This window comes from Equus caballus, chromosome 5 (genome assembly GCF_041296265.1).
Source record: "Equus caballus isolate H_3958 breed thoroughbred chromosome 5, TB-T2T, whole genome shotgun sequence".
Lineage (NCBI taxonomy): Eukaryota > Metazoa > Chordata > Mammalia > Perissodactyla > Equidae > Equus > Equus caballus.
In genome coordinates, this window is record NC_091688.1 from 55,372,153 (window position 1) to 55,384,538 (window position 12,386).

General features: G+C 46.8%; 1 protein-coding gene across 2 annotated transcripts; it reads right to left on the reverse strand.

Moving 5' to 3' along the window:
- Positions 1–3,255: 3,255 nt before the first annotated feature.
- HSD3B2 (hydroxy-delta-5-steroid dehydrogenase, 3 beta- and steroid delta-isomerase 2) lies at positions 3,256–11,295 on the reverse strand. 2 transcript variants are annotated; one of them, NM_001308637.1, is made up of 4 exons: positions 11,265–11,295; positions 10,928–11,080; positions 7,032–7,196; positions 3,260–4,484 (listed from the first exon to the last, which is right to left on the reverse strand). In NM_001308637.1, the coding sequence occupies exons 2-4, from the start codon at positions 11,070–11,072 to the stop codon at positions 3,673–3,675; spliced, it is 1,122 nt and encodes a 373-aa protein (NP_001295566.1). In that variant the 5' UTR covers positions 11,073–11,080; positions 11,265–11,295; the 3' UTR covers positions 3,260–3,672.
- Between the last annotated feature and the right edge of the window lie 1,091 nt (positions 11,296–12,386).

Genomic DNA, 12,386 nt, shown 5'->3' on the forward strand with positions numbered 1-12,386 from the left:
CCTGGGTCCAGCCTGCAGATGTGTTTTGTTAGTTTGCACTCCTTTTTTTTTTTTTTTTTTAGCAAAATTAATTAATTAAAAAATTATATTCTACATCAAACATACAGAAAAGTACAGAATATGACATAATGTATACTTGGGACCTATTACCAAGAAAGAACAGATTGACTCTAATACCTCGCCGCCCACTTTTTAAGAAATAAAATATTACATATGCAATTTGAGCACTAACCCACACATCCTATTCTCAGAGCTGGTCTTCACACTGTTTTTAAAATTTAGGTCAAGAGATTTCATATAGGGGGCCAGCCCCATGGCCGAGTGGTTAAGTTCATGCAGTTGGCTTCAGTGGCCCGGGGTTTCGCTGGTTCCAATCCTGGGTGCAGACATGGCTCCACTTGTTAGGACATGTTGAGACAGCGTCCCACATGCCACAACTAGAAGGACCACCAACTAAAATATACAACTACATACTGGAGGGATGTGGGGAGAAAAAGCAGAAAAAAAAAAAAAAGAAGATTGGCAACAGTTGTTAGCTCAGGTGCCAATCTTTAAAAAAAAGATTTCATATAAAAATTGGGAAGTTTTTGCTTTCCTGGAATACTCAGAAGATCTGGTAACTGGGAGTGCATTTCAACATGAATCAGCATGGGCTCCATAGCCACTGCCTCCTGGAGGCAGAGTATATGCTCTCCAGCACACCACACTCCCCACCACTCCCTAAGGTCTCTTAGCCCCAGGCTGCTTCATTTATATATGTGTGTCTGGCTCCTGTAGGCATGTGAGTTTGCCATTTTCATATAAACTCTTCGAAGTCAAAAAGCTTTTATAAGATTGGAACTGAACCACTAACTAGCTGAATAACCTTGAGCAAGTTGTTTATCTTTCTGCGCCTCCATTTCCTCATATGTCAAATGAGGATAATAAGAGTACCTACTTTAGAGTGTTGTTTGAGGATTATTATATAAAATGTTTAGAGCAATACCTGGCACATAATTCTGCTGCTAGAGGTCCACAATCTTTTATCTAAAACCCTTGAAGCTAGATGTGTTTTGGAACTCAAGTTTCTTTCGGATTTTAATAAGGTAATAAGCATGTATATCATATATTACCTAACATCCCTAGCAGCATCTGGGCCAGCATCTCATAATTAAATATACAGAAATTTCTGCAGAAAAAAGCATGGATATTCACATAAAGTGTGACACAGACTTAAGTAGTTTCCTATATGTGAGGGTGGGCCAAGCTACCTAGAGCAGGCAGGTGGCTGGGCACTTACCTGTGCTTTCATTCACTTGTTTACCGCATACTCTGCGCGCTCACACTTAATGGTTGGGCGGGTGGCAGGGCAGGTCCAAGTGGGGTGGCTTCCTTCTTCCCTCTGAGCCTCTGCCGCCCCCGTGCGGTGCTTCCCTTGCGGTGCACTCCGGGCTTGTGTGCACAGCCGGGACCTCCCCGTGCGGTCAGTTCCTGTGTCCGGTGTTAGGATGGCCGGCTTTGTTGGTCAAAACATTTCGGACGCCTTTATGCTTAACTGAATAAGACCTCCAGCTGTCAAATCCTTCTCCTCTTTGTCTGGTCACGCCACTCCCCTTGCTCTTTGGCGACCGTATGCTTTCTCTTCCCTGTGAGATTTGCCCTGGTGGGTTCATAGGTATGGGGTTTCACTAGGCAAAAAGGCTTCTGAGGGGCCCTCGTCCGTCCCAGACCCCACCCTCCTCCTTTCCTTCCTTCGCTATTGGCATAAACATACAAGGTGTGCACACCTGACAAGAGCTGGACAGGTGCTGACTTTTCTGTTTTGCTCAGTGGAGGAAGGAAGGAAGAAAGGAAGTGTTTCATTTCCCACCTTACTCCACCACCTGGGGCCTCTCCACTCTGGTGCCTGGGTGCTGAGCCTCTGTCCCTTGGGGTTTTGAAGGTGATAGGAACCTGTTCATCTGGGCCAGAGTGTTTTTTCCCTTTCTCCTTAAGAGTGAATGCTTAAATGATCTCCATCGTGGTAATCAAATTCAACAGAATTCATAATCCATTCCTGGGTAAGAAAGAGGCCATCTTGATGTGGGGTGTGTCTCCTGTCGTGACTGTGGTTCATAAAGACAGGCAGTACCCCTGTCTAGAGCGAGGCAGCTCCCACTTCCCCACCCTCAGACCCCACAGCCACCTCCTCACTTGCTTCAGGTCACACTTGTTGGCCCTGACAGTGTTTCTTTTGACTGTTGGTCCTCCATTCAGTTAATGACTGTGTCATCACTTAAGTCCCCAAATGTGTCTTGATTGGTCTCCTCTCCTTAGGGGAACTGAGAAAGACAAGCGGACCAGTCATTAAGGGGAATGTGGAGCAAAAGGAGAGGCTCCGGAGGTAAAAGGATAAAGGAAGAGAGATGCAGTGCAAGGGAGAGATGGGGAGGAGGAGGAAAGAGAGGAGAAGGAGTTAAATCTGGAGATGTGGGGGAGTAGACTCTACTTTTTGGACTGAGTAGGAGATAAATTTTCAGAGGAATTCACACCTGTTCCCTTTACTTTCCCAGGAATCCACGGTGTGGCTTCATTGTGTGATTTGAAAAGTTGAAATACGGGCTTTTGAATTGCTGGAGTGGCCAACACACATATATCCAGGTGTGTCCTAGAGACCTTCAAGGACACTGGCATTGGCGGTGGAGGCTGGTTGTATCTCTTCTTCTCCCTCCCCTGCCCAGGCATCTGGCAAGGGCATGCAAACCCTCCTAGACGCCACTCAGGGGTTCTTCTGCATTCTAGGGGGTCTCTTGCACAGGACTGGACAAGAAGTAGGTGACCCAAGGGAACTGTGCTCTCCAAGGATCGCCCCCCCCCCCCCCCAGCTTCATTGCACTGCTGACAAACCCAGCCACCCTCCGGCACCCCACTCATTTTGCTGTAAATTTTAGGCAGTTCAGGCTTCATGATTCTGTAGAAATTTAAGGGTTTTCAAGTCAGTCTTTCTGGTTTAAACAGCCTGGTCACTTACCAGTTAGTGCGACCGTGAATGTTTCCTTACTGATGGAATAGTAGTCCCTACCTCACAGGTTGCTGGTGTGGGTTAAATGAGGTGACCTGTGTCAGTTATCTAGTGCATGCCCTAGACATAGTAGGTGTTTAGTTGATCTTAGTGTCCTCCTTCTGGACTTTCTGCCCACCCCAGTTCCATGCTGCTTTTCTAAATAGAAGATGGTGATACCTGGAAATGGAGGGCAAAGGAGGAAGGTATGTAGTCACATAAACCACAGCTTCCTCCAGATTAGGCAGTTAGGCAGTAAAACATTTATTATTCTTTTCATTGAGCTGTCTGAAGTAATAGGAATTTTTAAAAGATAGGAAATGCTTTTGCATTTAACAAAGGAACGGGAACTAACAGGCAAAACTCTAAGTTAAAAGAGGCCTGAAGAGCTCAGAATCAGCAACTAAGACTTTGGTGCCAACAGCTGCAGCAAATCATCTTGTCTGTCCTCTGGAAGGTGGGTAGGGCAGAAGATTCTGGCTGCGCGAGTGACTGGGAAAGTTTCTAGTGGCAAGAGGAAGACGATAACGTGGGCATCTTGTGAAAGAGAGGCAGTAGGATCTGGGCTCGTGCTCATGGTATTTGCTGTTTGAAGACAGAAGGGGAGAGTCTAGCAGACATCTCCTAACATCCGCATCCATGTCACCTGTAGATCAGAGAGTCTTTGTTTTCAGGGCCTCCTGGTGCGGTTCTACCAGGGCGTCGATCCACTCAGTGGTTCTCTTCTTGGCTTCCTCCCAGCTGAAGAGCGGCTCATATCCCATATCTCGCTGAGCTTTCTTATAGGAGAAGGTAAAAACACTGTTTTGCCATGTCACTAGGTGGCGGTCGAAGGGAGGTCGATATTTGTAAATTGGACTGAGCAGGAAGCTCACTATTTCCAGCAGGAAGGCAAGCCAGTACTTCAGAAATATGGGAAGTCTCATTCTGGAATCAAGGCAGAAGCCCCACTTTTTGCTCAAAGTGTAAGTTAAGTCATCATAGCTTTGGGGAGGTGTGTCATCTGAGATGTAGTAGAACTGTCCTTGGATGCTTGGGGCCTTCTTGGGGTCCCTCAGGGCCCTCAAGGCCATAATGTGGGCCCAGGCTATGTTGCCAACATAGACTGGGTTGGCTCTGGAGAACTTGCAGTTGTGTGTCAGGATGCCATTGTTGTTCAGGCCCTCATGCATAAGGTAATAAAGGGTTGGGCTTCCTTCCCCATAGATAAACATGGGCCTTAAGGCACAAGTGTATAAGGTGCCACCATTTTTAAGAGGCAACCCATTAGCTGCCAGCACAGCCTTCTCAGCAAGCTTTTTGCTGTATGGGTATGGAGAGGACCATTTTGTTTCGAGATGTGCTTCTTCATGGCCATTCTGGATGATCTCCCTGTAGGAGTTGGGCCCAGCCACCGCTACGGAGCTGGTGTAGATGAAGATTGGCACGCTAGCCTGGGAACAGGCCTCCAATAGGAGCTGGGTACCTGCCCAGGGGAGCACACCGTCAGTATCAGGAAATAACCCAAAAGGCCAACCATGCCTACAGACCTTGTCTTCCCCCACTATCCCTGCAAGTGAGGTGGTTATTGCAGATCAGGATGCATTCTGGCTGAGATCTGACTGTGCTATAGCCATAGGAAAAATGCAAAAATGTAAAGAGACTGACATTTGGGTTCTTGAGAGCAAGAATTTCTAGACTTTTGGATGGACTCATGGACCTGTGTGTATACTTGTAATTTTGGAAAAAGACATAGGATTGCCACTTTATATTTTGCCACGTAAGGACATTAAAAAATTATCATTTATCATCCCTACCAGCTCATTAAAGAAAGATTATTTTAAATAAAAAACTTAGGAGGCCATACTCTCAGAATAAGGGCAGTCCTAGTCCTTAGATAAAAGAGGACAGTTGAATGACTCATATCATACACACACACACACACACACACACACAGAGTTGTATATAGGTTATACACTCTTAAATGTACATTGAATTGTTTGTATTTTTCTCTTTTTTTGAGGACCAATAAAACTTTGTCACAAGGACCTTGTTTGAGAGTCACTGAGCAAATGATTGGTGAGTTATGGGGAGAAGTTGGAGATCCAGACTCCATTCCTGATTGTATGTTCTCTACAAAGCGCACTCCTAATTCTGGCTGTGACTCCATGTACTCAGGTATGAAAAGTAGTGGGGACAAACCTTCCTCTTACTTAGCATTCCAGAGCCCTGCCCTGGCCTTGTGTGTTGAGAGAACCGGGCAGAGGAATGCGCCCTCTGGTGGTAATACCTTCGCTGGCTAGGACTTTAGCTCATAGAGGTAATGCAGAGTGCTTTCCCTACAAGAAAGGAGTTTCCTGTGCAAAGCTTCATTACTATTTTTTATTTCTTGTATTTCTTAATCCCTTTTAAGATCTTTGTGAAATTTATTTTCAGGAGAGACAGCCTCGTGGTTTTTTTGTTTATTTTTTATTAAATCTAGAGGCAGAGAAAATTTGGAGCTAATTTGCCTGCAGAGGGGAAAATGACCATCGTTGTGAAGAATTTTCTAAACCTGAGAGTGATACTGGTTTTAGTCAACTGATGCTGCTAACACTTCTTAGGGTTTTCAAATTCACTGCTGTTGGGAGCTTTGGACAGTAGGAATAATGAGAGAGGAACTAAAAACTAACAACTGGTTAATCTTAGCACCCTTCTGGCAGTGTTAGCGTGGCTCAGTAGACACCAGAAAGGGCCTTTTTTTCTTCTTCTTCTTTTCCCCAAAGCTCCCCCGTACATAGTTGTAGGTCCTTCTGGCTGTGCTATATGGGATGCCGCCTCAGCGTGGCCTGATGAGCAGTGCCATGTCTGCCCCCAGGATCGGAACTGGTGAAACCCTGGGCTGCCGAAGCAGAGCGTGCGAACTCAACTACTCAGCCACAGTGCCGGCCCCCAAAAGGGCCTTTTTTGAGATTGTGTTATTTTAGGCCGGAAACCCAAAAACAATGAGCTGCTTTAGAAAAGGAGTCTCTGAGTAGACTAACTTTGTAGAGCAGGGCATGGAAGACAGATGGGCTTGGGGGTTGGGGTCCTGTGGTACTGGGGAGACTGGCCTCCAGGGATCGGAGTGATGAGATTACATGGCAAGCTAATAAACGATTTAAGCTAATCCCTTGAGTGAATGTGTCTAGATTTAAAGTAGATTGGAAAGCCTCAATTCCGAAAGAGCCACCAGGCATTTATGGGATGGGGATCTAAGGAGGGTGTACTTTGGCACCTGGCCAGGAACTACTCTTTAATAGTAGACCCACTGTGGAGCTGAAGAAATGGTATTATGGTTAATGGGAGACTATTATTGTTAAGAGAGTATTATGAGAAGGAAAGTGCTGGATAATTCTGTACTGCCAGACCCCTGTGAACCAGCTTTGAGAGGAATCCTCGAGAGGCATCCTTCTTTCAGGTGAGCAGGAAGGCTCTAGATGCTCTCATTACCCTTGGCGATCCTGTCTAGGGGGTCCTGCCTGAAGGAAACGGGCCCAGAGCTGTGGCTCATCACTTGTAACTGACTTGGGGGCACCTCATATCACAGAGCTCTTAGTTCTTGGCCTTACTGTGTGACAACCACCTTAGAGTCACACAGAAGGGCTAAAATGACGGCTAAGGAGGCACCTGTAAGGTCTGCTTCCAGCCCAGGAGAGGCAGGAGGTGGTTGGATGTCAAGAGTTTGAGGTTGGAATTTAGTCAATGCTTGACTGGAGTCACAGTAGAAAGAGCTTCCATGACCTTTGGAGTCCACAGGGGTGGGTTTAGATCCCAGCTCTCCCTCTTCTACCCCTGGGACCTTGATCAAGTTACTTCGCCCTTCTTAGCCCTAGTCTCCCCGTTTAAAACACTGAGGATGGCAGCCTTGAATCTCTTAGTTTGTACTGCTAAGCAAAAGCACTTGGTGCAGAGCTCAGCAGGTGTTCAGTGATAGGGGTTTCTTCCCCTTTCTTATCCTGTTTCCCATCCTCTTTTGCCCACCTCACTCCATCTGCTCCCCAGGATACTGTACCTTCCACATTGACATTCATGGTGACCTGTGGGTTAAAGAGGTTCGTGACGTCGATGATAGAGGCGGTGTGAATGACAGCCGAGGCGCCCTGGCAAGCTCTCTTCAGGAACTGCTCATCCAGAATGTCTCCCTCCAGCACGGTCAGCTTGACCTTGCTCTGGAGTTCTGTGTGAACATGAGTCAGGTCATTGGAAGGCTTTCTGGATCTGAAAGTTTCCTGATAAAGGTGGCATTTTACCCAGGTCTCTAAGGAGAGGCAGGCTTGGGGAAGGTTGGGCACGGGGACACATTCCATGAAGGGAACAGGTAAAGAAAGCTACAGAAATCGGAATGCGTAGCATTTTTAGGGGAAGAGCAAACATCTGCTTCTACCCCATCTCATTCCCAAAACAGAATTGGAGCAGTGAGGAGTCAAGTGAGCCTGGAACACAAAACAGTTAAAGAGACTCATGGGAAGTTCATAAAATTCATTAAGGAGAGTAGGGTGATTGTGGAGAGTGGATATAAGAGGAAAGAATTTGAATTTGATTCAATAGCGAATGAGGAATCGTGTATGGGTTTGGAATAAGCCTGGCCGCAGTATATAAAATGGATTTGTGTGTGGGATATAATAGAAAGCAAGGAGATTAATCAGAATGCCTGTGCCAAAGTTCAGACGAGGAGGACCAGAACCAAGGTTCCCGCAGTGGAAGCAGAGAAGGGGAGAGATACAGAAGGTTCGACTTTTCAGACCTTCCCTTGACAGGTCCTGGTTCTTATTGGAGGTGGGCTGAGAGGACACAGAAGAGTCACTGTCAGCCCGAGTTTTTCACTTGGGTGATCAGGAGGATAGTGGAGCCATTAACAGGGAATTTAGAATGGGGCCAAATGATGGATTTAACTGAAAAACTCTGATTAGAAATAATCAAAAGCAGATATCAGCGCTGAAAATGAGTCAGCCACCTAGGACCTGACATTCTGGCCATGTAGCCAAGGGCAGCGGATACAGCCTCAGGGTCTTCGGCTCCTTTGAAGTCCATGGGAAGTGGCACTGCCTGTAAGTTCATCACCTCAGATTAGCTCATGGAATAAAAGCTGTGCTATGTGCAGTTTGGATAAACACCCTACACTTATTTTGTGCTTTGTACTTTGTGCTCAACCTTCATGGATTTCTGATTTCCTTTCATGGTATCTCGTGAGATGGGTATTCTGATTTCCATTTTACAGGCAAGGAAACTGAGGCTCAGAGAAGCTAAGGGGCAGATCTAAGTCACATTTCTAGCATAGATTCAGGCCTGTGCCTGCCTTCAAGCCTTGCTCACACTCCCCTGTCACCCAGATGCAGGACTGGCACTCTTCTGAGGCAGAGGAAGAATAAGTCAACTCAACTGAAATTGGCAATGGAGGCCAGAGAACAGTGAGAGGGGAACTCAGAGTGAAAAATTCAAGGCTGGAGAATTTCCTTCCTGGGTTACAACTTGGAAGAACCATCTGCTCTCCTTAAGCCTCTGCCAAGTTTGCTCTGCCCCCAGTCTCTTCCTGCTGTCAGACAACTCCAAGAAGGCCCTGAAGTGGGAGAAAGGCAGGGGAGAAGCAGCTGGGAATCAGCAGGAGAGTAGAATTTTCTCTGATTGTGTCTGCCCTCCTCCCTCTCTTCCTTTGCCTCTCCTTTGCTGCTAACTTCAGACAGAATGGCTCAAAGGAATTGATATGTCCAGAGGGGAGAAGTCCAAAGCCAAGAAAAGGACTTACTCCATTCGTCTGCAGGGATGCAGAGAAACCAGCAGGGGGCACTATGGATGCCTCAGTGGTGGAGCCACACTCTCTCCTTCTCCTAAGGCTCTGTGGACTTGGCAAGTGTTTTGCCTATCCTGAATATGCAGGTGCTTGTGTGATGTGGGTTGGAGGGAGGTCCAGAGAGAAGCTTCTAGACAAACTAGTAGTTAAGAGGACAGATGCTGCAGCTAGACTGCCTGGGTTCATATCCAGCTTTGCCATTTTCCAGCTGTGGGACCTCGAACAAGTGAATTAGCTTCTGCAAGGGTAGGTCCCTCGCCCCTTCCACCGTGTGAGGATGCAGCGTGAAGGTGCAGGCTATGAATCAGGAAGAGCACTTTCAGCAGCCCATGACCCTGCCTTGAATTTGGACTTCCAGACTCCAGAACGGTGAGAAATGAATTTCCGATGTCTTTAGGCTACCTGGCCTGTGGTATTTTGTTATAGCAGCCTGAATGAACTAAGACAGCCTCTTAGAGCCTGTATTTTCATCTTTAAAGAAAGGAGGATAATGTCACCTGTCCCATAGGGTTGTTATGCGGAGCAAATGAGGCAGCACGTGTAAAACACTTAGCACAGTGCTAGGCACAGAAAGAACGCTGTCAGGATTCTCTATGATGTTCTTTACAGAGGGTTCTGCCCTTCCATGACATCGCCTGACTTGTCACATTGGGGAACTGTTCCTGTAGGTTGAGCATCCCCCTTTCTGGGCGTCAGCTGTCAGATTGCAAATATGGCTGGAAGGGAAGGATTGAAAGAGTTGATGCTGATCATTTGTGAATTTGTTTATCAGAGACACTCTTGAAGCAGAGGTTAGAGAAAATAGGATGTTTGAAGAGGTCAGAGAAGAGGAAAAAAGAGCAGAGCAATGGAGGAGGTCCAGAGAGCAGGTGGGGGCCTTCTGTGTGGGGAGGGGGCGACTTCTGGGCAGCCATGGCTTGCCTGTAGATACCCAGTCCACCAGGGCTGAGGAGGGGGACAGGGAATTGGTTTGGAGGCACACAGGGGAGAAATGGGAGAGATTGAAGATTCACTTTGCCAAGAGTCAGTCCTAGGGCCATGGGATCAGGGCCTCTGTGATGGGGCTGTGTTCTGGGCTCTGCTACCCATTAATCGGAGGGCCTCGGCAAGTCACTTTACCTATGTGGATCCCGATTGCCTCATGTCCCAGTGGGTGGGACCCCTTTCCTACCTTCCTCACAGGGTTATTTTGAGGATCTGGGGGTGAAACAAGTTGGAAAATATACCATCAATCCAGCTTTTGCATTTGCACTGGGGCAGCAATCTGGGAAAAGCGCAATGAGCTGCTACAGTAAATTCCGCAGTCACTTTCCTTTTGGTGATGAGGAGCAGAGACAAATGGTAAAAAGAGATGTACAGGGACTCCACTTGAGGCATGTCCCCACTCATGCTGCCTCTCTCGGTCTCTGGCTCCTGCCCTGTACACTCATGCACCCTCTCCAGTTTCCCCTCCCTCTGTCTCATTCTCTCCCTCTCTCTTCCTCTAATGCTTTCTTTCTCACTCTTTCTGTCTCCGATTTTCTCTTTCCCTCTAATTCTCTCTCTTATTTTTTCTCACTATCTCTGATTCTCTCTCTCTCTCTCTCGCGCACACACACACACACACACACACACACGTTCAGCTTCACCTTCACTTCGTTTTGTTTCACCTTCACTGGAGATGCTAACTGAAGCCGTGAAAAGACCAAGACCATCAAGAGCAGCGGGGACCTGCTGGTGGGGTCTCCAGGCTAATGGCATTTGCTTGCCCTTTGCAAATGTTGCACAGTAATTGCCAAGTCAAAAATCTTCTGAACATTAAAGAGTTGTTGACAAAGGAGAGAACCTATATGTGATTTTCTAGATGAGAACAAAAGAGACCTATAGGCTGAAGTAGCTGGCCTATGGTCACCCTCTCTAGTTCTGGATCAGGGCCAGAATCTAATCTCCTGACACCTACTCAGTGTCTTTCATACCCACCATCTGTGATTTCCTTTCTGATGACTTTGGACATGGGATTAGCTTTGATTTGGCTACAACTTTCTCTAATCCCCTAGACAAGAACCACCCCCACCCCATCACAACCACACCTATGCAGGGTTTAAGATGGAGCCACACACCCATGACTCGAGTTCACTTACTGGAAAACTCTTCCCGCAATTCTGGTCTGAAGACTTTGTCCAGTGCTCTGATCTCCTGTACCTCCTTCTCCTCCACCAGCAAGCGGACAATCCTCTGACCCAGAAAGCCTCCTGCTCCCGTCACAAGGCAGCTCCACCCAGCCATGGGTAAACCTGAGTAACAAGAAATGCTCGCCAGGAACCAGAAAACGCAGGCAAGCAGATTGGATTAGAGAGTGACCCTGGAGAGAGCTAAAAAGAGAGATCAAGTAGTTCAGGCTCACAAAAACTCATTTTGTTCCCTTCGCTGCATTTTTGCAAAAATCCCATGTCACTGCCCCGGAGCAGAAGCTCTAACCTGTTAGAGTGTCACAAGCCAGATGAAAGAGCCTGGGTTCTGGTCTCCTTATCTCCCAAAGGCAGAACTGGAGCTTTATGTATTGTCCTTCTGACTCAGCCTCTTCACCTCCACCCTCGCTCCTCCTCCAGCATTCCTCCCCCCAAGAAAAATGGTAAGCTTTAGCTTATATCTCTCATTCTTCTGAGGCACGGGACAAGAAAGTGAGCTTCAAGGTCACAGTGTGAATAAAGACTCTTGGTTCTAGCCTCTATAGGACACCAGGCAGTTGGTGCTAGCTGTCTGGGATCCACAATCTGTGAACTTAAACTAGACCAGGAGAAATCTCCCAATGCAATGTGAATTTTCGCCTTGTGCAGTAAATACATCTGGGGGGAAAATCCACTTTAGCCCGTTGTCTCCTCTCTCAGAGTCGTTTGAAACATTGCTGCCATCTTGCAAAGTTTAGAAATTGATAATGGTGGCAGCTCGAGTGATTAAGATTTTTAGGAAGTGACTATCTTACCAACCCAATATATCCAGAACCTCAGTTTCCGTTTCCCCCTGGAGAACTCTGGGTTCCTTCAGGGAAGCTGTCTAGTGATAACCACCTAGTTCTATGGCCTGAATAATGAGAGTAGGGATCTGTAGTTGTGGGCCACAGTGGCTCTTGTTATAGGCCTTTGTGTTCACCCCATGTTTTGGTTGCAAATCTACTCGCAGCAGATGCCTGAACTGAAGAGGCTGTGGATGCTTCTGAAGCCTGTGCCCCAGAGCTGCCCAGACACCACCGCTATAAGTTCCTCAAGATACTGTCTTTCCTCCACTTTTAAAAATTGAATTGTAATTTACAAGCATTAAGATGTCCAGATCTTAAATGTTTAGTTCAATGGACCTTAGCAATTATGCCACCCATTTAACCACCACCCAAAACAAGATATAGAACATTTTCTTCACTCCAGAAAGTTCTTTCCTGCCCCCTGTCAATTTCCACCCCTGCCCCACAATCTGCCGTGGAAGCAACTACTTTCTGATTTTTATTCCCGTAGATATTCTCCTAATTTTTTCTTCTAAAGTCTTTATGGTTCTGGATGTGTATTTAAATATAGAATCCATCTGAAATTGTTATGTGCATGGGGTACA